Here is a 25,578-nt window from a genome sequence, read left to right as displayed (position 1 = left end):
CCCCAGCCTATCCAGCCTCTCGGCGTATGAGCAGTGTTCCAGCCCTCTTACCAATTTCGTTGCTCTCCTTTGGACTCTCTCAAGTACTGCCATGTCCTTCTTGAGGTGTGGCGACCAAAACTGAACGCAGTATTCCAGATGTGGACGCACCATCGCTCGATACAATGGCATGATGACTTCCCGTGATCTGGTTACTATGCCCTTCTTTATGATTCCCAGCATCCTGTTGGCTTTTTTCGAGGCTGCTGCACACTGTGCAGATGGCTTCAGTGATGCATCCACCAGCACACCCAAGTCTCTCTCGAGTCTGCTGTCTCCCAATAATACCCCCCCCCAATTTGTAGTTGAACAACGGGTTCTTTTTCCCTATATGCATGACCTTGCATTTGTCCACGTTGAAGCGCATTTGCCATTTGTTTGCCCAGTCTTCCAGCTTGTCCAGGTCCCTTTGCATGTCCTCACACTCCTCCCTGGTCCTAACTCTGCCGCACAGTTTGGTATCGTCTGCGAATTTTATAACCTCACATTTAGCCTCCTTTTCCAGGTCATTGATGAATATGTTAAAGAGTAAAGGCCCCAGCACCGATCCCTGTGGCACACCGCTCGTGACTCCCCGCCAGTCAGAATATTGACCCTTTACTCCAACCCTCTGCAGTCTACCCGACAACCAGTGCTTGATCCATCTGTGCACATCCCCTCCCACCCCGTGGTTCCACAGCTTCTTAAGTAGCCTTTCATGTGGCACCTTGTCGAAAGCCTTTTGAAAGTCGAGGTAAATGATGTCTATGGGCTCTCCATTGTCCACCCGACTGCTTATTCCCTCAAAGAAGTACAGAAGGTTCGTTAGGCACGACCTTCCCTTACAGAATCCATGCTGGCTTGTTCTCAGTAGGCCATTCCTCTCGATGTGCTCGCAAATGTCGTCCTTGATCATGGCTTCCACCATCTTCCCTATAATTGAAGTCAGGCTCACCGGCCTGTAGTTACCAGGGTCACCCCTCGATCCCTTCTTGAAGATGGGTGTGACATTTGCCAATTTCCAGTCCTCTGGTACCTCACCAGTTTTCAAGGATAGGTTGCAAACATGTTGGATTGTGCCCGCTATTTCCTGTCTTAGTTCTTTCAGAACCCTTGGGTGGATCCCGTCCGGGCCTGGTGATTTGCCACATTTTAACCTGTCTATCTGTTTGAGGACATCCTCCCTACTTACCTCTATGTGCTCTAATTTTTCATCCTGTTCCCCACTCATGAGCTCCTCTGAGTCTGGTATATTAGATGTGTCTTCGCTCGTGAAGACCGACGAGAAGAACGTGTTCAACCTCTCAGCTACCTCTTTTTCCTCCTTAATCACTCCCTTCCTGTCCCCATCGTCCAACGGCCCTACCTCCTCTCTCGCTGGTCGTTTCCCCTTCACGTAACTGAAGAATGCCTTGAAGTTTTTCGCCTCCCTGGCCAGCCCCTCTTCGTACTTCCCCTTTGCTTGTCTAACCTCCCGGTGGCATTCCTTTTGGCATTTCTTATGCGCCTGGTGATTTTCCTCTGTTGGGTCCTTTTTCCATCTCCGGAAAGATACTTTTTTGTCCTTTATCGCCCTCTTTACTTCTATTGACATCCAAACCGGGTCCTTTGATCGCTTGTTCTTGCAGCCTTTCCTGAAATTGGGGACGTACATTCTCTGTGCTTCCTGCAGGGTGTCCCTGAATAGGGTCCAGGCGCTTCCCACAGTCTCCATCCTAAAGATTTTTCTGAGCTTCCTCCCCACCATTTCCCTCATAGCAACATAGTTCCCTTTCTTGAAGTTCAGCGCAGTTGTTGCGGTCCTCCTAACTATGGGTGTCCCTCTTTCTAATGTGAATCTGATCGTGTTGTGGTCACTGTTGCCTAGTGGTCCTCCCACTTCTACCCCTCTTGCAGGCCCCCCTAATCCGTTTAGGATGAGGTCAAGAGTAGTACCCCCTTGCGTCGGTTCTTTGACTAGTTGCTCCATGAAGCAGTCCTTCACAGTTTCTACAAATCCTGTCTCCCTAGTGCAGTTGGAGTGACCCGTACTCCAGTCAATCCCTGGGTAGTTGAAGTCCCCCATCACTGTAACACTTCCAGTCTTGCACTCCTGTCTCAATTCTGCTTCCAAGTCATGTCCGACTCCCTCTGGCGTACCAGGTGGTCGATAGTACAGCCCCAGTTTTATGCCCGCACCCTTGTTTCCCGGTAATTTGACCCACAGCGATTCCAGCCCCTCTGCCTTCGTTGCCATATCCATCCCGACCGAGTGGATAGAGTCCTTTATATATAGTGCTATGCCTCCCCCCTTTTTGTGGGTCCTGTCCCTCCTATAGAGCTTGTACCCCGGCAGTGCTACATCCCATTGATTTTCCTCTGTCCACCAGGTTTCTACAATTCCAATTATATCCAGGTCCTCCCCCTTGGCCACGACTTCTAGTTCACCCATCTTGGCCGTGAGGCTTCTTGCATTTGCATATAAGCATCGCAGGTCCCGTCGTTTTTCTTCCACCTCTGCATTTACCTGGGCCACTTGCCCTTGGATTTCTGGCAGTTTTCCCGCTCTCTGTGTTTCTGCTTTACCCTCAGCCTTTACCTTCTTAGCTTTCAGCTTCCCCACATTCCTGCCACCCCACTTCCCCGCTTTTCCTCTGGGATTTCTAGCCCTACCGGCCCCCTCCTGGGCTATCATCCCTTGCGCCTCTGTTTGATCCCCCTCGCCTTGTGGTACCTCTATATTACCCTCGGCTTTCGCCCTTATGACACCCAGTCCCCCTGTGTCCACAAGCCCCTTAGTCTTCTCCCAGCAAGCTCCCTTTACCTGATGTTTCCCTCGCTGTCTGATTTGGAGATCTTCCGGTCCCTCTGTTTCCTCCCTGCAGTCAGCCCGTTCAGCATCTGTTCTGGATACTGTTGTCCGAAGCGTCAACATCAGATCAGCTGTCGGCTTTCCCCCTCTCCTCAGTTTAAAGCCCTCTCGATCTCCTTCCTCAAATTGGCTGCCAGTAGTCTAGTTCCCGCTGTGCTCAGGTGCAGGCCGTCCCGCCGGTAGAGCTTGCTCTTTCCCCAGAAGGACGTCCAGTTCCTCACAAAGCGGAAGCCCTCCTCCTGGCACCATCTCCTCAACCATGCATTCACAGCTTGGAGGTCTGCCTGCCTCTTTGCATCTGCTCTCGGCACAGGCAGGATCTCCGAGAATGCTATCCTCCGAGTGCTCCGCTTCAGCTTTCGTCCCAGGACCCTGAACTGGTCAGTCAGTGCGTCCATGCTGAAATGCCTCCGGCTCACATCGTTTGTTCCGACGTGGATTATTACCGCAGTCTCCTCTGTCTCTGCTCCGTCCAGGATCCTCTCAATCCTGTCAGTGATGTCTCGTGTCTTGGCCCCTGGGAGACAAGTCACTAGCCGGTCCTCCCTTCCTCCAGCCACGTGACTGTCTACCTCTCTCAAGATCGAGTCTCCCACCACAATAGCAGACTTCCCTTTCCTCAGCAACCTCCTCTGCCTCAGGTCCGTGTCCTCGGTGTAGTGTGGTGCCTCTCCCTCGGGGTCCTGGTGAGTCGCGGTCTCCTCCTCTTGCGTTGTCCCTCCGCTAGGTCCTTCCCCGGTATCGCCTTGTGGATCCTGGGTCTCGTCTACCGACATCCGTCTGTGCTGCTGCTGATCCCGTTCCTCCACCGTCCTATAGGCCTCCTCAATGAATCTCTCGAGGTCCCTCACCTGGTCCACAATGGGGCCTGCTCCGTCTGTGTTCTGGGTAGACCAGCTCGTCTCCTCCGTGGTGCGCAGTTCCTCCAGTCCCTCTAGCTCCTGGACCCTGACCCTCAATCTGCCGACCTCCATCCTCAGGCTTTCCAGTTCCTGACACCGACTGCATATGTACTCCCGCCTTCCCAAAGGGAGGTAGTCGTACATATTGCACTCTGTGCAGTATACCGGAAAGTACCTCTGGGATCCTGGGTCCTCCATCGCTCCTGTGAAGTGCTGGTGTGCTCCTGCTGTGGATAAGAGAAAAGAGGAAAGAGAAAAGAGAAAGAGAAAAGGAAAAAAAAGAGAAAAGAAGTGAATTACTTAACGTTTCTGGCTCCCTCGCAAGGCTCCTTCGCAAAGGCGCTCTCGCTAAGGCGAGCGCTGCGCGCCGTTGGCTCCTCCCCTTTTATGGGGGGAGTTAGTCTGGTGACGTCGGGGGGTAGGCGGAGCTAACTCTCGCCTCTTCCCCTCTCCGTGTACCGTCTGCCTCTCTCCCGGTCTGCTCTGCTACTCTGGAGTTCCTCCGCTCCACTCGCCGCCCTCTCTGTCCTCTCTCCGCTTCACTGCCTCCTCCGCTCTGCCTCCACTCACTCCTCCGCTGCCTGCTCCTTCCTCTCTCGCCCCGCTAGCCTTCTCACCGGTTCGTTCTCCTCCCTGCACCGGCCTCTCTGTCTCCTCCGCTCTGCCCTCTGCTAGCGCTCTCCTCTAGCCGCACGTAGCCACGTGCTTGCCAGGCTCAGCTCGCCCTGCAACTACTTGGCTGGCCCAGCGCTGTGGATTCCTTCGTTGGCTCCTCACCTTTTATGGGGGGAGTTAGTCTGGTGACGTCGGGGGGTAGGCGGAGCTAACTCTCGCCTCTTCCCCTCTCCGTGTACCGTCTGCCTCTCTCCCGGTCTGCTCTGCTACTCTGGAGTTCCTCCGCTCCACTCGCCGCCCTCTCTGTCCTCTCTCCGCTTCACTGCCTCCTCCGCTCTGCCTCCACTCACTCCTCCGCTGCCTGCTCCTTCCTCTCTCGCCCCGCTAGCCCTCTCACCGGTTCGTTCTCCTCCCTTCACCGGCCTCTCTGTCTCCTCCGATCTGCCCTCTGCTAGCGCTCTCCTCTAGCCGCACGTAGCCACGTGCTTGCCAGGCTCAGCTCCCCCAATTTTCTTATTAAAATCAATTTGCATTTAACTGGTCTTTCTTCAACAAATATTCATTAATATAAGTGCTGTGCTCAGATCTGCTAAACCCCAGTGCTCATATGAAAAACATAAGTAGGGGGCCGCCAGTCTGGGACCATCATTGTCACAGTCAAGTCCCAGGTTAGCCTTCGTCCATATAATTACCATCACCAGATAAGAAATCTATTACTTATCTTTAGACAAGGTTGCTTTTTTAGTACAGCGTGTCACTGCTGTAAATGTGAATGTGTGACCAATGTGTTAGCTCTATTCACCTTCAGAAGGGAGAACACTATAAAAAAGTGCAAAAATGATTAAAAATGTCAGTGAATTTGCAGCTGTGGTTCACATATCTTTATATCCACTGTTCAACTATCTTAGTACTTTACTTTCAATGTATGCAATAAAACACTAGAAATTATTCTTAATGATATATCTCTACATTACGAACTTACCTCTCGGGAACATGGGCTACTGCCTCGGGCTATAACAGGAAATACTCCCCCCAATGCTGGCCTTTAAATCAATTGGGTCCAAATCTCATTTCAAAACTGAGGCTTGGACTCCTCTACTAAGCGGGATTTGTGAAGGACTCATTCACATTGAAAACCACTCGACTTCCTGGTTTGACCCCATTGGCTGGAGAGTCTGCCACTCAAAGATAAACCGTTGTTCACAGGCTAGAAGAAAAGTAATACTGTGTACTGAAATTCTGCTTCAGAATGGCCATGTTTGAGCCTGAGTTTGGCCAGTGTGTATATTGCAGAAATGCTCTCCTATATGAGTTTTGATCACACGTTTTGTATGACCAATGTAATATTTTAAACACGGACGTTGGACACAATAAATGACCCCCGTGGATGTGCATTTGGTAGTGGATCTTAAATCTTTTTCTGTTGATCACTTTTAATCTCAAGAAAGATATAGCGGCACTTGAAAAGGCTCAAAGAAGAGCAACCAAGATGATAAAGGGGATGGAACTCCTCTCATATGAGGAAAGACAAAAAAGGATAGGGCTCTTCAGCTTGGAAAAGAGACAGCTGAGGGGAGATATGATTGAAGTCTACAAAATCCTGAGTGGGGTAGAATGGGTAAAAGTGGATTGATTTTTCACTCCGTCAAAAATTACAAAGACTAGGGGACACTCGAAAATACAGGGAAATACTTTTAAAACCAATAGGAGGAAATATTTTTTCACTCAGACAATAGTTAAGCTCTGGAACGCATTGCCAGAGGTTGTCGTAAGAGCGGATAGCGTAGCTGGTTTTAAGAAGGGTTTAGACAAGTTCCTGGAGGAAACGTCTATAGTCTGTTATTGAGAAAGACATGAGGCAAGGCACTGCTTGTCCTGGATCTGTAGCATGGAATGTTGCCATTCTTTGGGTTTTGGCCACGTACTAGTGACTTGGATTGGCCAGCATGAGAATGGATTACTGTTATGTTCTTATAACAGAACTTTTGCCTCCAACACTTCACAGAGACTGCACTCACTAAAGTCTGCAGTGACCTGTTCATGTTCAGATCTAAGGGCATTTACTTGATCCTCATCCTTCTTGACCTGTCTGCTGCCTTTGATACTGTGGTTTGTTTGTTTTTTATTAGAAAGTTTTCAACAATGTTACTTCACAAAGTTTAGGAATATAGAAATGACAAAATAGAATAATATCGTGTCCACCAACTATATCTATATAGGAATTCCATCTAGCCTACAATATTGAGAGAAAGTGTTCACATTTTCAAAGAAACAAAATAAAGGAAAAACTAGGACATTAATCCTAAAATCAAAAGCACTGATATCTAAATTTATCTCCCCTTTGAAATAAAAAAAAATAAACAGTTCAGATCTTATTTCTCATTAACCTTCAAAAATGATTCTAGTTGTGATGGATCCCAAAATATATAATCCTTGTTTTGCAAATGAAGCAGACACTTTCAAGGAAACTTCAGGAAAAAAAATAGCACCTGTACCCACAGCTCTTGGTTTCAGAGCCAAAAAGGCTTTTCTCCTGAGCTGAGTGGGTCTGGCAACTTCAGAAAAAATCATAATTTTATCCCCACAGAATTTTAGAATTTTACTTTTAAAATATAGTTTATCCCAGGACAAGCAGGCAGCATATTCTCACACATGAGTGACGTCACCGACGGAGCCCCGCAGCGGACAGCCTCGAAAGCAGACTTGCTTGAAGATCTTTAAGAGCTTCCGAATACTGCACTGCACTGCACATGCGTGCATGCCTTCCCGGCCGAACTAGGGGGCGCATCTCCTGTGAGGATCCTCAGTTCAACGTTTTCTGCGGAGCCGAGAAGACCTGTTCGTCTTAGCTCTGCAGCGTTGTGCCTTCTCTTCACCACGGCTTGATTTTTGATTTGGTCGCTGTGTTCGCTTGTTCTATAACTAATTTTTAAAAAAAACTAAACTAAAATAATTTTTTCTTTTCTTGGTTTTTTCGCCGTCAGGTGCGGGGGCTTTGGGCCTAGGCCCAACCCTTTACCTTCCTTGGTACGGACTTTATTTTGCTATGTCCCGGCCTCTAACCGTGTTTAAACGTGTTACCAGTGCTGCCGGACAATTTCCATCACCGACCCTCAGAGTCTGTGTATGGTTTGTTTAGGGGCAAGTCATCACCCTGAAGAATGTTTTCGCTGTCTGACCCTACAACCTCGAGCTTTCTGTCGTCGTCATGACCGGTTTGTCCAGCTTTTTGGAGTTATGGAACCCGACAAGGCCTCGACCTCGGGGACAACTTTGGTCTCGAAGGCCTCGACTTTGGGGGTTGCCTCAGGGTTAAAGACCTCGCCCTCCACTCCGGCACTGGCCTCGACCTCGAAGACTTCAACGTCGTCAGTCTTGAAGGCCTCGTCGGCTCTTTCCTTGAAGTCTGCTCCTGTGGGTAAGTCTGCCTCTTTTTCAGGTGCCGTACCTAAGAAGCCTCCAGAGTCTCAGGCTCCGCAATCCGTAACCAGGGGTTTGTCTGCTTCCTCGAGACCTCCAGCTAAGCGTGCCTCCAAGTCTTGGGAACACTAATCTTCGAGGTCACCCTCCTTGGAGCGCACTGCTGCACCTACGAGACCTGATCCTTTTGTCTCGGTGCCCATGTTTGAGGATGTGTTGAAGTCTATCTTAACCAATCAAATTTCCTTGGATCGTGGCTCAGCTTGTTCCGTCCTCGACCCTGCTCCCTGTAGTCAGCCTGGGCAGCAGTCTGAGCTTCCGGTGAAGCCGCCTCGAGGTAGGTCTCGGAAGCCTTCTTGTCTTTCCTCCACTGCTCTTCGCTGGAACCTCCCTCGAGGTCTCCGTTGCCTCGGGTGAAACATCGATCAAAGCATTCGAAGCACTTTCCTTCAAAGCTTCATAAGGATCCAAAGCTTGCCTCTTCGCTGCATCCCGAGCCTTCTTCTACATTGAAACATTGATCTCATCATCGTGGTGCCTCGACGACTTCATCCCCGAGACCATCGAGATCGGGGACCTCTTCTTAGAGGCCTCTTTTACGGGATTTGTCTTCTCCTGCCTCGATGCATTCCATGCATCGAACCCCGAGGACCTCGCCATCGAGAAGTTTGAAGCGCAAGCACTCCTTAACTCCACCTCAGACAGGCAGTGCGGCTTCTTCAATCACAGTGTGTTTGGAATCTGAGCCTTTGTCTCAATATTCTCGGGAAGCTTCTCCGTCCTACTCGGTGGCTCCTCGGTCTCGTTCTGCCTCCCCTGAGGATGCTTCGGCCTCGAAGTCCTCTTCATTCACCAAATTTGTCTTTGATATGGGGCAGGCCCTTCATTTGGATTTACACTCGGACTCCAAGTACACTCCAGAATACTTGGCTGACATGGAGCTGCCACATCCTCCTAAGGAGACCTTGAGGTTGCCAATGACTCCAGTCCTTAAGCAAACCTTCATGAGGAACATGGAAACTTCTTATTCCGTCACGGCTATTCCTTCTAAATTGGAGTCTCGATACCGCACTGTACCATGTAAGGGATTTGAAAAGTCTCAATTATCCCATCAGTCTTTAGTGATGGAGTCCTCTGAAGAAAGCTCATCCATCTAAACTTTCTGCTGCTGTTCCACCTGGCAGGGAGGATCGGACCATGGATAAGTTTTATTTGGCGTGTCTATGAGAGCTAAATGTCAAATATCTGTTAATAATAACAAGCTTTTGATGATATTGACAGGAGTTGCTATCCAACAAATAACATATAATTGGAAGGATTATAAAAAGTTGAATTATTGTTTTTGGTGGAATACAGTTTGTCAGGTATATAAAATGGAAAGAGCGTTGGTAGTTCAAAAAGGTTACTATAATAAATTTAAGGATGTGTGGGGACTATTATTAAATTATTATAATGATTAATTTACACTTTTCCTAATTTTATTATGTATGTGGAAGGGGGTTGGGGGAGGAGGATTTTTGAATATCCACTGCTAATTTATGTGATTGATTTAAGATATTATATTTATCCCAGGACAAGCAGGCATGATATTCTCACATGTGGGTGACGTCATCTACGGAGCCCCGATGCGGAAGCATTTTCAAGCAAACTTGATTGAAGATTTAAGTTTGCTCTGCTGCTCCACGCATGCGTGCCTTCCTGCTCCACTAGGGGGCGCATCCCCTCGTGGTCTCCAGTTCAAAATTTTCCGCTAAGCCTAGAAGTCGTGTTTTTTCAGGCTCTGCCCCAACTGCCTTCTAACACCGCAATTTTTTCTTATTTTTCTCGATTAAGTCGCTGTGCGTGAATTTTTTTCTTGTTTCAACTTGTTCCTGCTTCGTTTTTGACCGACCCGGAGGCTTCCGGGTCCGCGTGGCTACTCGAGCTGCGGCCAGTTTCGATTCTATGTCCCGGCCTTTGACCGGATTTAAAAAGTGCACCCGGTGCGAGCGGCTTCTTTCCATCACAGACCCGCATCGCCGGTGCATCCTCTGCCTGGGGGCCGCTCATCCAACCGACTCCTGCCCCCAGTGTGCTACTTTCCAGAACCGGGCCCTCCGCCGAAGAAAAGCCCGCTGGCGGATCTCTTCGCCGCCGACCAACCCTCTACCTCGGCCTCGAGGTCGGCCCCGGCCTTGACCTCGGCCCCGAATACCTCGGCATCGCCTCTAGACTCGAATCCGAAGTCCTCGGGACAACAGAAAGCCTCGGCTCCGGGTAAGTCCCCTCTTCCCTCTTCAGGTTCCATAACAGCGAAGAAGCCAGCCTCAGGGACACTGGCGACGCATGGCGGAAGTCCCATGCTTACAGCCCCGGCGAAGCCCTCCAAGCCTTCGGGCCGTGCCTCCACCACACGGGAATACTCTGATACGAGGTCGCCCCTGGTGGAGTGCACCGAGGCAGTGGACATGCCCTCGATGCAGTCCGTGCCCGTTTTCCAGGACCTACTCCGAGCGATGATCTCATCGGAGCTGTCCGCTGCAATGGCCCATCTACAACCGACCTCGACCCCGCATGTGCCAGACCAGCCTGAGCCTCGCGTCGAGCCACCTCGGGGAAAAGCGCGCAAGCTTCGCCGCATCCCATCCTCCTCAGACTCCTCGCCGAGACACCCGAGGCGTTCTCCCTCCACAGACCGCCGCGGGGCAAAACGTCGTGCTAAAACGACAGAAACCTCGAACCACCGTACCTCCAAGAAGGCCCGGGGTTCCCCCACTCTACGAGGCCGTTCACCTACACCTCGTACGGGACCGCTGAGGGTGGCGGAGCTATCACTCTCCAACCCGCGCATCCTCCAAACTCCCCCTCGGACCGGGGCTGCAATCCGAGGTTCCGGGCTTTCATCAAGGGAGTCCGGGTCGAGGTCACTGATTCGACATCGATCGGTACCCTGAACCCCGGCATCGTCTCCAAGGGGCTCCTCGAGACGTCGGAGATCCACAACCCCGAAACACTTTCACAGTGCTTCCCCGGTCTCGGAGCGTGGATCGGAGCAGGAGCCTCGATACTCGAGGGAAGCCTCCCCATCCTTCTCCACCCGACGGAGGTCTCGTTCACCGACCCCGCACGGGGCCTCGGGAACATCCCGCCCATCCTTCTCTCGCTTTGTCCAGGACATGGGCCACGCTTTGGACTTAGACCTCCAGTCCGGCTCCAGATACTCTAAGGAGTACCTAGCGGAGCTGGATATACCATCACTGCCCAGAGAGTCCCTTCGCTTACCGCCTAACCCGGTACTCCAACAGGCTTTCTTCAGGAACCTGGAGACCCCCTATATGGTCACAGCAGTACCCTCCAAAATGGAGGCCAAGTACCGTACAGTACCCTTCCCGGGATTTGAACAACTGCAGCTCTCCCACCAGTCGCTGTTAGTAGAATCCTCCTTGAAAAAAGCTCACCCCTCCAGGATCTCAGCAGCGGTCCCCCCAGGCTGAGAAGGCCGAACCCTAGACAAGTTCGGCAGGAGACTATATCAAAATGCGATGATGGCCTCTAGGGTGCAAAGCTACACTTTCACCTTCACATCCTACCTCAAACACCTCATTGGACTACTGAGAGCCTTTCAGACTGACTTACCGGCCTCCCGCCAAGGAGCGTTTAGCCTGCTTTCAGAGTCCCTCTCCAACCTACGCCTCCATCTATTCCACGCGGCCTACGATGGCTTCGAACTCTCCTCCAGAGAGGCAGCCTTTGCTATCGCCATGCGCCGACTAGCTTGGCTGCGCCTGGTCAACATGGACCCCAACTTACAGGACCGGTTGGCTAACCTCCCCTGCGTGGGTAAAGAACTGTTCGATGACACTATCGAGGCGGCTACAAAACGCCTCTCCGAACACGAACGCTCGTTTGCCTCCCTCGTGCGGCAAAAGCCTAAACCGCCCGCGTCCAGGCCATTCAGGGCCCCTCCGCGCCGCTACCCACAAAAATCCACTCCTGCCTTCTCGCGGCCTCCGCCCAGGCGTCCGCAAGCCCACCATCGGGCTCTGCCCAAGTCCCAACCGCCTGCGACTACCAAATCATCCCCGTCCTTTTGACGGGATACGCGGAAGGGGACGGGCCCCCTCCGCTATAGTCCCAAGCCTCCTTCCCATCGGGGGTCGCCTCAAAGTCTTTTACCCTCGCTGGGAACAAATCACGTCGGACGCATGGGTCCTTGGCGTGATCTCATCAGGATACTCTCTCAACTTTCGGGCCATTCCTCCAGACAACCCCCCGAGGAATTGCCCTCCCAACCGGACGCAGCTACCCCTACTCCTCTCCGAAGCTCGAGATCTGCTTCACCTGAGAGCAGTGGAGGAGGTTCCCCCCGGCCAACGGGGGAAGGGCTTCTACTCCCGTTACTTCCTGGTACCAAAAAAAACGGGAGACCTTCGCCCAATACTAGACTTGAGACGCCTCAACAAATTTCTGGTATGGGAAAAATTTCGGATGCTTTCCCTACCGACCCTCTACCCCCTGATCAACGAGGGCGATTGGCTCTGCTCCCTCGATCTGAAGGAGGCGTACACACATGTTCCAGTGCACCCCGCTCACCGCAAGTTCTTGCGTTTTCAGGTGGGAGACCTGCACCTGCAATACCGAGTCCTCCCCTTCGGCCTAGCATCGTCACCTCGGGTCTTCACCAAGTGCCTCGTGGTGGTCGCAGCTACCTTACGCTCCCAAGGTCTTCAGGTATTCCCCTACCTGGACGACTGGCTGATCAAAGCCCCGTCCAGGGAAGGGGTTATCTCAGCGACCCAACAGACTATTATCTACCTACAGAGTCTGGGGTTTGAGATAAACTTCCCAAAATCCCAACTACGCCCCTCACAGTCCCTACAATTCATCGGGGCCACGCTGGACACGGTTCGCCTCCGTTCCTTCCTCCCCCCTCCGCATCTAGAGGCGTTAGTAAGTCTGAGCCGAAGGATCTCACTGCTGACCTCGGTATCAGCTCGACAGATGATGACTCTCCTGGGCCACATGGCCTCCACCGTCCATGTCACACCCTTCACCCGTTTCCATCTGAGAATCCCTCAATGGACCCTGGCCTCTCAATGGCGTCAAGACCGGGACCCGATCAATCGTCCCGTGACAGTGACTCCTTCCTTGCAACGATCGCTCCGCTGGTGGGCCGACTCTTCAAATCTTTCCAAAGGTTTGCTTTTCCTCGCCCCTCCTCACAGCAAGGTACTCACCACGGACTTGTCAGAGTACGCTTGGGGAGCCCACCTGGACGGCCTCCGCACTCAGGGAATGTGGTCAGCAGAAGACCGCCGCTGTCACATCAACTTGCTAGAGCTCCGGGCCATCTATCTCGCAGCTGTAGCTTTTCAGCATCTGCTTCACGACCGGGTGGTCCTCATCCGAACTGACAACCAGGTAGCAATGTACTACATAAACAAACAAGGGGGGACAGGGTCTTGGTCCCTCTGCCGGGAAGCCATGCGCCTCTGGAAATGGGCAATCTCCAACAACACCTTCCTTCGAGCGGTGTACATACAAGGAGAACAAAACTGTCTGGCGGACAGACTCAGCCGCCTCCTCCAGCCACACGAGTGGTCACTGCACTCTCAGACCCTACGACAGGTGTTCGAAAAGTGGGGGACGCCTCAAATAGATCTGTTCGCATCCCCCCACAATCACAAACTGCCCCTCTTCTGCTCCCGGATACACTCCCCGGACCGACTCGAGGCCGACGCCTTCCTCCTCGACTGGGAGGGAAGGTTTCTGTACGTGTTTCCGCCGTTTCCTCTGATCCTGCGGACGCTGGTCCACCTGAAAACGGTGAAAGCCACCCTGATCCTGATTGCTCCTCGCTGGCCACCCCAGCCTTGGTTTTCCCTTCTACTTCAACTCAGTGTCAGAGATCCACTGCCTCTGCCTCGGTTTCCCTCTCTACTATCACAGAGTCAGGGTTCGCTGTTACATCCCAATCTTCAATCTCTTCATCTGAATGCTTGGTTTCTTTCCCCCTGACTTCTCTCCCCGTGTCTCATTCAGTCAAGGAGATATTGGAGGCCTCTAGAAAGACCTCGACGAGAACCTGCTATTCCCAAAAGTGGACCAGATTCTCAGCCAGGTGCTCCTCTCACAGCCAGGACCCGGTATCGGTCCCTGTCCCTCTGGTCCTTGACTATTTACTTCAACTATCTCACTCCAGCCTAAAGACCAACTCCATTCGAGTACATCTCAGTGCGATTGCGGCCTTTCATCAGTCCCTGGAAGGAAAAGCCCTCTCGCTCTACCCCTTAGTCTCTCGCTTCATGAAGGGTCTTCTGAATGTCCACCCTCCTCTCAAACCCCGTCCGGTGGTTTGGGACCTTAACGTGGTTCTGGCTCAACTAATGAAACCTCCATTTGAGCCCCTAGACAAATGCCATCCTAAATTCCTCACTTGGAAGGTGATTTTCCTGCTTGCACTCACTTCCGCTCGGCAAGTTAGTGAGCTACAGGCTCTGGTAGCGGACCCACCCTTCACTGTATTCCACCATGACAAGGTGGTACTCCGCACACATCCAAAGTTCTTGCCTAAAGTAGTGTCTGATTTTCACCTCAATCAGTCCATCATCTTGCCCGTGTTTTTTCCCAAGCCCCACTCTCACCCCGGAGAGGTGGCGCTTCACACTCTTGACTGTAAGAGAGCGTTGGCCTTTTACCTCCAACGCACTCAACCACACCGGAAAGTCCCACAATTGTTTTTGTCCTTCGACCCAAACCGGTTAGGCCACCCAGTCTCCAAGCGCACCTTGTCCAACTGGTTGGCCGATTGCATCACCTTTTGCTACGCTCAGGCTGGTCTCGCGCTGCATGGTCGAGTAACGGGACACAAGGTCCGAGCGATGGCAGCCTCCGTAGCGTTCCTCAGGTCCACACCTATTGAGGAAATCTGCAAGGCTGCCACGTGGTCTTCGGTTCATACTTTCACCTCCCACTACTGTCTGGACTCACTGTCCAGAAGCGATGGCCGGTTCGGCCAATCGGTATTGCGAAATCTATTTGCTTAAATTGCCAACTTCCCTCCATCCCTTTTCAGTTAGCTTGGAGGTCACCCACATGTGAGAATATCATGCCTGCTTGTCCTGGGATAAAGCACAGTTACTTACCGTAACAGGTGTTATCCAGGGACAGCAGGCATATATTCTCACAACCCGCCCACCTCCCCGAGGTTGGCTTCTTTGCTAGTTAAGCGAACTGGAGACCACGAGGGGATGCGCCCCCTAGTGGAGCAGGAAGGCACGCATGCGTGGAGCAGCAGAGCAAACTTAAATCTTCAATCAAGTTTGCTTGAAAATGCTTCTGCATCGGGGCTCCGTAGATGACGTCACCCACATGTGAGAATATATGCCTGCTGTCCCTGGATAACACCTGTTACGGTAAGTAACTGTGCTTTATGTGGTATAATTTTTGTTGCATTTGAATATGGGAGGGGGTTATATATTTTGGTTGAATGATATGTTTGATATTGTCACCCACAACCTCAGGGCAATGTGTCCAGGGCTGCGGGGACAAGGAAAATACTCTTGTGGGCCGCGGAGGGCGCCACAAGGAAAGGAAAAATAAAAGTTTAGAGTAAGGACTAGGTAGGTATTTGAGAAAACCAGGACTGGATTTATTTTGTTTCATACAAGTAACTAGGAAGCTTTACTTGTCAGTTCACATACCAGTCAAAACTAAAATGAAAAACAAACTTTGTCAGAATTTTCATTCAAAACAGCACAGTCTCAAAACCTTGAGCTTCAATCTCATAAACAGAAAAGTTTAAACTCAAGTAGCAAAAGGGCTCTATATTTATTAGCGAGCCTCAGCTTCAAAGAAAAAGAAAAAACTAGCAAAAAGAAACAGTCTCTTCCTTTTGATAGCAAAACTTGGACTAATGTCAAATGCAACAGCACTGGAAAGTGCTGACCAGGTGGTGTGCTCCACGTGGTGATAAATGCCACACAAATGAGCCCACTATCCCACCACACTGGCAGGGTAAAGTCCACTTTCTCCAAAAAGGGAGAAAAACACAGCAAACAATAAAGCATAAGTTCTTTACAGTCTTAATTCCTGTGCTTCCCTGCTTAAGCCTCAACAAGGTAATTAAAGCACAGCTTCAAAAGAAAAAAAAACCCAGTTCAAACAAAACATTAGCTTTTGTAATCCCCTTAGGTAGTTTCTTTACTCGCCTTGGAACAGCACACTTCCATGGGTTGAATTTCATTCTGGATCTCAGCACTCGGTTCCGGCTCCAACTCTATGGCTTGTGGAACTTCACAGGGATCAGGAGTTAACACAGCACCAGCTTCAGAAAACTCCATACATTCAGGCACTTGGTGGCCCTGCAGAGCTCCCAGCCCTGAGCTAGGCTGCCAGTACTTCACCTGCAGCGTCTCTCCACTTCTCTCTCTGCCTTTCCAACTGCTCAGTCCTAAGGTTAAGGAACCTGCAGCCCCGCCCCCACACTCCCAGGTGCAGAGGATTTCCAGTTACTAGACTTGGGAAGGCGTGGGGGAGGGGAAGACTGCAGCTCAGCCCCTGAGTTCCCTCTACTGGACACAGCAGGAATGGCAGACAAAAGGCTAAACTGGGGTTTTAACTGAGCAGATTGGGAACTATCTGCTCTGGAAATGGGCCTTATACTAGGGCCAGTCCTAGCAGGCACACCTTGCATATCACAATATTCAAGTGATGTTGTTCTATAATTGCTTGTTATTTGACGTACACTTGATGTAAATTATAAAACGAATAAAGAATTTAAAAGGATAAGTTTGGCCGTCGATTGCTAACAGTATTCTCAATTACAATTATGTTTTCACCACCTATTTCAATCATTTTCTGAAGCTGATGCCTTCTTTCTATCCGGACCTGTCCAAGCCACGTCTCCAAGAGTTTAAACAAATCCTCCCAACTCTTTCGCAATTGAGGCTTTTCATGTTTCAAGCATCCTATGATGCTTTCGAACTTTCCTCCAGAGTCTCCGCCTTTGCAGTTGCCATGCGTCGCCTTGCCTGGCTGCGAATCGTGGACATGGATCCAAATCTACAGGATCGTCTTGCAAACTTGCCCTGTCGGGGGAATGAACTCTTCGATGACTCCATTGAAGCTGCCACCAAGCGCCTCTCAGAACATGAGCACTCTTTTGCTTCTCTGATTTGACACAAGCCCAAGACTCCTCCTGCTTGGGCTTATAAACAACCACAACGTCATTATCCCCAGAAAATGACGCCGGCTTTCTCCAGACCTCCTCCTAGACATCCTCATCAGCATCAGCAGAAGGCTCAAACTCCTGCGGCCGCCAAGCCAGTTCAGTCTTTTTGACATTCCCAGCTTGAGCATTCCAACCTCCCTGCATCCGAATTCTCTTCTACCCATTGGAAGTCGTCTTTCCCATTTTTGTTCCCAGTGGGAAAACATCACTTCGGACCTCTGGGTTCTGACCATTCTCCGAGAGGGGATACTCTCTGCACCTGCTTCATATTCATCCAGATCACCCTCCAAGAGAGTGTCTTTCCAGGTCCTCGCAACTTCCCCTTTTCCAGGAAGCTCAGGCTCTCCTTCGCCTTTGAACTGTCGAGGAGATTCCTCTCTCCCAGCGGAACCGGGGTTTTTATTCCTGTTACTTTCTGGTTCCAAAAAAGACGGGGGACTTGCAACCCATTCTGGATCTCAGAGCCCTCAACAAATTTCTGGTCAAAGAGAAATTTCACATGCTCTCATTGCTGACCTTGTACTCCCTAATGGATCAGGGAGATTGGATGTGCTTGCTGGATCTCAGAGGCTTTCACTCATATCCCCATTCATCCAGCCTCTCGTCAATACCTTCGATTCAAGGTGGGGAATCTTCATCTACAGTACAGAGTTCTTCCTTTCGGACTCGCTTCCTCCCCCAGAGTTTTTACAAAATGTCTGGTGGTAGTGGCTGCTGCTCTTCGTTCTCAGGGTCTTCAGGTTTTTCCGTACCTGGACGACTGGCTTATCAAAGCTCCCTCTTCTCAAGGGGTTATTACAGCGACCCAAAAGACTATTTTATTCCTCCAGAGTCTGAGGTTCGAAATCAACTTTCCCAAATCCCAGTTGACCCCATCTCAGTCTCTTCAGTTCATTGGGGCCACTCTAGACACTGTCCAGCTGAGAGCATTTCTGCCTCCAACACGTCGAGATACCCTCCTTCGCCTTTATCATCAGGTGTCTCGCCTTCCATCGATTTCTGCGCGTCAAATGATGGTTCTGCTCGGCCACATGGCTTCTACGGTTCATGTGACTCCTTTTGCCAGACTTCACCTTCACATTCCTCAGTGGACCCTGGCATCTCAGTGGCAACAAGCTACAGACCCACCTTCTCGACAAATTACAGTAACTCCTTTGTTGAAACGGTCTCTCCACTGGTGGATGCTCTCTTCCAATCTTTCCAGAGGTTTGCTTTTCCACATTCTTCCTCATCACAAGGTTCTCACAACAGACTCGTCAAACCTACGCATGGGGAGCCCATGTGGATGGCCTCCATACCCTGGGTCTCTGGACTTCAGCGGACCGCCTTTGTCATATCAATCTGTTGGAACTCAGAGTGATTTTCAATGCTCTCAAAGTTTTTCAACACCTTCTTCATGACAAAGTGGTACTTGTCCGGACGGACAACCAGGTGGCCATGTATTACGTCAACAAACAGGGGGGTACGGGCTCTCACTCCCTGTGTCAAGAGGCTCTGAATCTGTGGCATTGGTCAATCCATCGGAACCTCTTTCTCAGAGCTGTCTATATTCAAGGTCAACACAACTGTCCAGCGGACAACTTGAGTCGTCTTCTGGAACCTCACGAATGGACACTCAATTCCCCCACGCTGCGTCAAGTATTTACTCGATGGGGGACTCCACAGGTAGACCTTTTTGCGTCCCCCCTCCACCACAAGCTGCCTCGGTTTTGCTCTCGGATGTACTCTCTCCACCGTCTGGAGGCGGACGCTTTCCTCTTGGATTGGACGGGTCAGTTTCTCTATGCCTTCCCTCCATTTCCGCTGATTCTCAAGACTCTTGTCAAACTCAAGATGGATCATGCCATCATGATTCTGATAGCTCCTCGGTGGCCCAGACAACTGTGGTACTCCCTTCTACTTCAACTCAGCACCAGGGAGCCTCTGCTTCTACCGATTTTTCCCTCTCTGCTTACTCAGAATCAAGGCTTTTTACTTCATCCCAATCTGCAGTCTCTACACTTAAAATGCTTGGTTCCTTTCTGCCTGACAGACTCCTTGCATTTTTCTCAGTCTGTTCAAGATATTTTGGTTGCTTCCAGAAAGCCATCCACTCGACAGTGTTACGGTCAGAAATGGACTAGATTTATGGCTTGGTGTGCCACCCATCAGATGGAGCCTATGTCTACATCCTTGTCTTCTGTTTTGGAATATTTACCTTACTTATCGCAATCTGGATTTCAGTCTACATCCATCCTAGTCCATCTTAGTGCTATTGCTGCTTTTCATCAGCCTCTCGATGGGAAACCTCTCTCTGCACATCCAGTAGTTTTCCAATTTATGAAAGGACTCTTTAATGTTCATCCTCCACTTAAACCGCCTCTGGTGGTTTGGGATCTCAACGTGGTTTTAGCTCAACTAATGAAACCTCCGTTTGAACCGCTTGATAAAGCTCATCTCAAGTATCTCACTTGAAAGGCGGTTTTCCTCATTGCGCTCACGTCTGCTCGAAGAGTCAGTGAGTTGCAAGCTTTGGTTGTTGACCCACCTTTCACAGTTTTCCACCATGACAAAGTGGTCCTTCGTACTCATCCAAAATTTTTGCCTAAAGTGGTTTCAGAATTTCACATCAATCAATCTATTGTTCTGCCAGTGTTTTTTCCTAAACCTCATTCTCACCTTGGAGAAGTGGTGCTTCATACTTTGGACTGCAAGCGTGCTTTGGCTTTCTATTTGCAACGCACTCAACCTCACAGAACTCAACTTTTCATCTCTTTTGATCCGAATAGGTTAGGTCGTCCTATCTCAAAGCAAACCATTTCAAACTGGATGGCTGCTTGTATCTCTTTCTGCTATGCTCAGGCTGGTCTACCTCTGCAGGGTCGAGTCACGGGCCATAAAGTTCGAGCTATGGCGGCATCTGTAGCTTTCCTCAGATCAACTCCTATTGAGGAAATCTGCAAGGCTGCCACTTGGTCCTTGGTTCATACGTTCACCTCTCATTACTGTCTGGATACCTTATCCAGGAGGGATGGCCATTTTGGCCAGTCTGTTTTGCAAAATCTTTTTTCTTAATTGCCAACTCTCCCTCCATCCCCTTCTGCTTAGCTTGGAGTCCACCCATGTGTGAGAATATGCTGCCTGCTTGTCCTGGGATAAAGCACAGTTACTTACCGTAACAGTTGTTATCCAGGGATAGCAGGCAGATATTCTTACAACCCACCCACCTCCCCTGGTTGGCTTTTTTGGCTTGGTATCTGAATTGAGGATCCTCACAGGAGATGCGCCCCCCTAGTTCGGGTGGGAAGGCACATGCGCATGCGCGGTGCAGCACTCGGAAGCTCTTAAAGATCTTCAAGCAAGTCTGCTTTCGAGGCTGTCCGCTGCGGGGCTCCATCGGTGACGTCACCCATGTGTGAGAATATCTGCCTGCTGTCCCTGGATAACAACTGTTACGGTAAGTAACTGCTTTCATGATCAGAACTGTGTCTGATTCACTCAAACAGGTTACTAGTAGAGTAGAACGAGTTGGAATCAAATCTTGTGATTTTTCCAGAAAATCAGTAGGATACTGTTAATCACTGCTTACTCCTTGATAAGCTGTCCTTGCTTGGATTCTGTGAATCTGTCTTCTCCTGGTTTGCCTCCTTCCTCTCCCCATCACATCTTTAGTGTATGCATTGGTGAGTCCTCCTCTGCTACTACTACCGGTTGGCGTACCCCAGGGTTTTGTCTTAGGAACTCTTCTTTTCTTTCTCTCTCTCTACACCTCTTCCCTCAGTGCCCTGATCTTCTCCCATGGCTTTCAGTGTCACCTATATGATGATGACTCACAGATCTACCTCTCTACACCTTAAATTTAACCCAAAGTCCAAAAAAAAAAGTCTTAGCCTGTCTGGCAGACATTACTGCCTGAATATGTCGCTGCCACCTAAAACTAAACATGTCCAAGACTGAGCTGTTCCTCTTTCCTCCTAAACCCTCCACTCCTCTCCCTCCATCTCTGTAAATAATACTATTATCGTTCTAGTTTCCTCTGCTCGCAACCTTGGAGCCATCTTCGACTCTGACCTCTCCCTCCATCTCTGTAAATAATACTATTATCGTTCTAGTCTCCTATGCTCGCAACCTTGGAGTCATCTTCGAGACTGACCTCTCATTTTCTACGCACATCCAACAGACTGCTACAGCCTGTCGCTTCTATCTCTACAACATTGCCAAAATTTGCCCCTTTTCTCTGAGCACACTACCCGGACCCTTGTCCATGCTCTTGTAACCTCACACTTAGACTACTGCAATTTAATTCTAACATGTCTCCCCCTTGCAATCAGTGCAAAACTCGTCACACAACTTATCTACTGCCACTCACACTTCACTCACCTTACCCCTTTCCTCAAATCACTCCAGTGGCTCCTTATCCCCCTCTGCACACAGTTCAAACTTTAATTACTAGCCTACAAGTGTGTTCATGCTGCAGTCCCTCATTTAATCTTTCCTCTTTATCCCTTATATGCCTCCTTAAAAATTCTGTTCATCAGATAAACTGCTTTTATCTTTACCTTTCTCCACTATCAATTCCAGACTTCGTTACTTTTATCTAACTACCCTGTATGCTTGGAATAAACAACCTGAGTTTGTCTGACACGCCTCTTCCTTCCCTTTTAAAAGCAGACTAAAAACCCACATTTTTGATTTGGCCTTCAATCCTTAACTATACTCCCCTCTGCCCATTGCTCACCACCCTAGCCAGCAGATTGACCATTCCCCTAACTGTACCCCCACCCTGGTTTTCTGTTTGTCTGTCTTGTCTGTTTAGATTGTAAGCTCTTTCAAGCAGGACTGTCTTCTTTGTTACTCTGTACAGCGCTGTGTATGTCTGCTAGCACTCTAGAAATAATTAATAGTTGTTGGATAAAAGGCCCTGTTGAACTTAGTGTTAATTTGTATTGATTTCTGGCAGTAATTTCTCTTTTTATTTATAGGATATTTGGTGTTTTGTGGATTTAACAAGCATATTCACAATCTTTCTTTTTTATCCCCTCCCCCCTTTTCTTTTCTTTTTTTTGCTGCCTGATCTGCTTATGGTGATGCCGTGAATTTCTATGATGCCATTCTTTGTCTTGAACAACCAACCTTTAAAACCACATATAATGCTGCTTAGATTCTTGTACTGATTTTTTAAAAGAAGAAACTCATGTCAAGAAGGCAACATCTACAGACTGCTCTCAAAATTTCTCATGCACGTCAGCCTCCCTGGATTGCTTGAGTGAGTCCTGCTTTGTTCAATTTGACTCATGCCCAATGGAGGAGAGCTGGTTCATTACCCCTCCTCCATGTTTTACTGCAGGTGGATTAACCACTCTAAAGGTGGAAACAAGCCCCATGGAGAATCTTCTTATTGAACATCCCAGCATGTCTGTATATGCTGTTCACAATTCCTGCCAAAGTATACAGGATAACAGCTGTAGTGAATTTCCTAACCCAAGCCAACTTAGGTAAGTCTTCAACATACCACTGATTTCCAGATGAAATTGTAGGTATTCAGTATACAGTCAAACCTCAGTTTGCGAGTAACCTGGTTTGCGAGTGTTTTGCAAGAAGAGCAAAACATTCTCGCAAAACTTGTCTCGCAAACCGAGTGTTGACTCGATTTGCGAGCACACCCCCCCGAGAACCGGCATTGCTCCCTCCGCTCACAAAGGCCCCCACACTCGAACCGCCCCCCCCCCCCCCGTGCGAACCGGCACCCCCCGCCCGAACAACTTGAAACTTACCCCCCATCTGGCACCGGCATGCAGCCCACAGGACGTGCCGGTGCCGCTTGAAGAACTTCCTGCCTCTGCCGGGCCTTGAGCATGCATCTGCGCATGCTCAAGGCCTTCTAATTCTCCCTGTCGCTGAGATCTCCAGGCCTTGAGCATGCGCAGATGCATGCTCAAGGCCCGGCAGAGGCAGGAAGTTCTTCAGGCGGCACCGGCACGTCCTGTGGGCTGCGTGCCAGTGCCAGACGGGGGGTAAGTTTCAAGTTGTTCGTGCAGGGGGGTGCCGGTTCGTGCGGGGTTGGGGGCCTTTGCGAGCAGGAGGGAGAAGCGCCGCTGGCCTTGGGTGGGGTTGGGAACGTATCGAGCGATGTTCCCATTATTTCCTATGGGGAAACTCGCTTTGATATACGAGTATTTTGGTTTACGAGCATGCTTCTGGAACTAATTATGCTCGTAAACCAAGGTTCCACTGTACTATGCAGTATGAGAGGGTTTGTTCTTTTTTTTTTTACAATGTATCCATCAAAAAATACAGAATATGGGAATACCAAGAAAATTCAACAAAAAAACAATAATACAGCTTATCACCATTTTAAGATCCCATCTAGCCCACATCATTGGGAATAAAGCAACTCTAATTTAAGATATAAATTTAGGCAAAACAAAGAAGGGTTCACTATCCTTCCTTATATAGGCAAGATATATTTCAACTCATCTCAGAAATTTGTGATTACTCAAAAGAAAAGAAAGAAAAAAATCATCCTGATGGTGGTTTATCAAACTGGACTAGAAATTGTTCTAATTGTATTGGGTCAAAGAAAACATAATCCTTATTTAAATACGATATTAAGCACTTACACAGGAACTTCAAGAAAAAAGTGGCCCCATTGTCCAACACCTTAGATTTCTTAGCCAAAAAGGCTTTCCTTCTAAGTTGAGTGGACTTTGCCACATCAGGAAAAATCTGTATTGTTGCACCACAAAACTGAGCCTTTGTATTTTTAAAATACAACTTCATAATCAATACTTTATCTCTCTCATTCATACAGGATATCAAGAGAGTGAATCTAGTTGGAATCAAATCCTGAGAATTCTCAAGAAACTGTGTAAGATCTATATCTACAGGTGCCAACTGGTCCACTCCTTGATCTGTTATTAACCTCTTTTTTTTTTTTTTTTTTTAAGATATATAGTACATATTGGAAATTGTTATTGAATCAGGATTAGCTATTCCCAAAATCTCCTTAAAATATTTACTAAAAAGAATCTGAGGAGATATTAAATGGGTTTTGGGAAAATTTATTAACGGTAAATTTTTAGCTCTTGCAGAGTTTTCCATTGATTCCAATTTTAAATGAATAGAATGGAAATTTTAATTGCGGAAACTGAAAACCCTTACAGATTAGAAACCTGCTTATCAGTTTTAGTTACCCGTGTGTCCAATACTTTTATATTAGTATCAACGTTTTCCAGTTTTTCTACCACCTCTTTAGAAAATACTTGAGATTGAATAATGACAGATTTCAATAACTTTTCTATCCTCGCATTCATTTGCCATAAATCTTTTAAAGACACATCCTGTAGATTTTCATCAGAACTATCAAACACATCTGCATATGAAGATATATTAGTCATTTTAGTAAAGGAAATAAGCGGTGCATTTTGAGGTTCTGAGGCTTCCAAGGAAGCACCAGGACCCTCTTCTGGTCCCAGTACTACAGGAAAGTCCGGAGGGAGCGGAGGAGTACGCTCCGGAGAACTCAAGAGAGAGTTTGTTCTTGATGGTAGGATTCCAGTGCTGTGCAAATCAACCTGGGTTTAAACAACTATTCTAAACCTACTAAATAAAAGAAGTTTGAAAGAATCCAAACCAAGCAATTCCATAACTGCTGTGTTTCACTGTATCATTTTCTGTGATTTAGAAGCTGAGACTGCTTCTCCCATAGAAATGCTTTAGGCCCCCTTTTTGGGGGGAAGAAGGAGGACTTTAGGAATTCCTGCTCGAATCTCTTAAAACTTTTATGTTTACCATTCCCCCTTCTCCCTCCTACAACAAACTTGGTCCATCTGAATTTTCATAATTATGTTTCCAAACAGATGTTCAATACATGCTGGGGTTGTAAAAAAATAAAAATGGCTTGTTGTTAACAAGGATTCTGTTACATCCCTTCCAGATTCCATATGCTAGGTGTTCAATCCCAACCCACAGTCTGGGTATTGCAGAAAACCACAACTTTTCTGAGCACATGCTCCATCCACCCCCTTAGCCTGAGAGCTGGTAAACAAATCCAGTTTCACTTTCTGAAAGCAGTCCGTGCAGAAGTCTTTTGCAGCTGCTCTGCTTCTATTTCTTATTTTTTTGCTTAAAGTCCGTTTCTCGGTGGCTTCAGTGCCTTGAAACCCCTTCCCAGTGGTCCCTGTCAGAGGAAAGGACGCAATCCTGCGATGCCGGACTGCAGCTTCACAGAGAAGCTCTGGTAGATCTGTGAAGTTGGCGTGTTGTATGTCGCCATTTATAGATTCGGGGTCCCTTCCCCTTGGAGTCTGCTGGACAGTGATCTTGTCACAGATTTCAAGCGTAGGCTGTATGCATCTGGAGTGAAACCCATCCAGGTTTCAAGGCGGAGGCTGCCTTTCCCACCCTCGACCGCGTGAATGAGGATCCTTGGAGGCAGAGGTCATAATCTGTGCCCGGCTGGCAGTCCGAAGATCTTCCACTCTGGTCATTTGGAGAAATTTCTGAGGCAGGAAGTCCTTTCTCTCCAATCAGCTGCTGTTAAAATCGTTGACAGGCATGGCATTACAGAGACTGTGAGTACC

At 48.9% G+C, this 25,578-nt stretch overlaps 1 protein-coding gene across 4 annotated transcripts in view; it reads left to right on the top strand.

Moving 5' to 3' along the window:
• The window catches only part of TP53INP1 (tumor protein p53 inducible nuclear protein 1), a 93,865-nt gene that overhangs the window by 38,839 nt on the left and 29,448 nt on the right, over positions 1-25,578 (top strand). For 3 of the 4 annotated variants that reach the window (XM_033933178.1, XM_033933181.1, XM_033933180.1), the window contains one exon: positions 22,158-22,491. In XM_033933178.1, the coding sequence (XP_033789069.1) occupies positions 22,158-22,491 (334 nt within the window). The remainder of the gene's footprint in view (positions 1-22,157; positions 22,492-25,578) is intronic. The other variant, XM_033933182.1, reaches the window with a different exon arrangement.

Source organism: Geotrypetes seraphini, chromosome 2 (genome assembly GCF_902459505.1).
Source record: "Geotrypetes seraphini chromosome 2, aGeoSer1.1, whole genome shotgun sequence".
Taxonomy (NCBI): Eukaryota; Metazoa; Chordata; class Amphibia; order Gymnophiona; family Dermophiidae; genus Geotrypetes; species Geotrypetes seraphini.
This window is presented reverse-complemented; position numbering and strand designations above follow the sequence as displayed.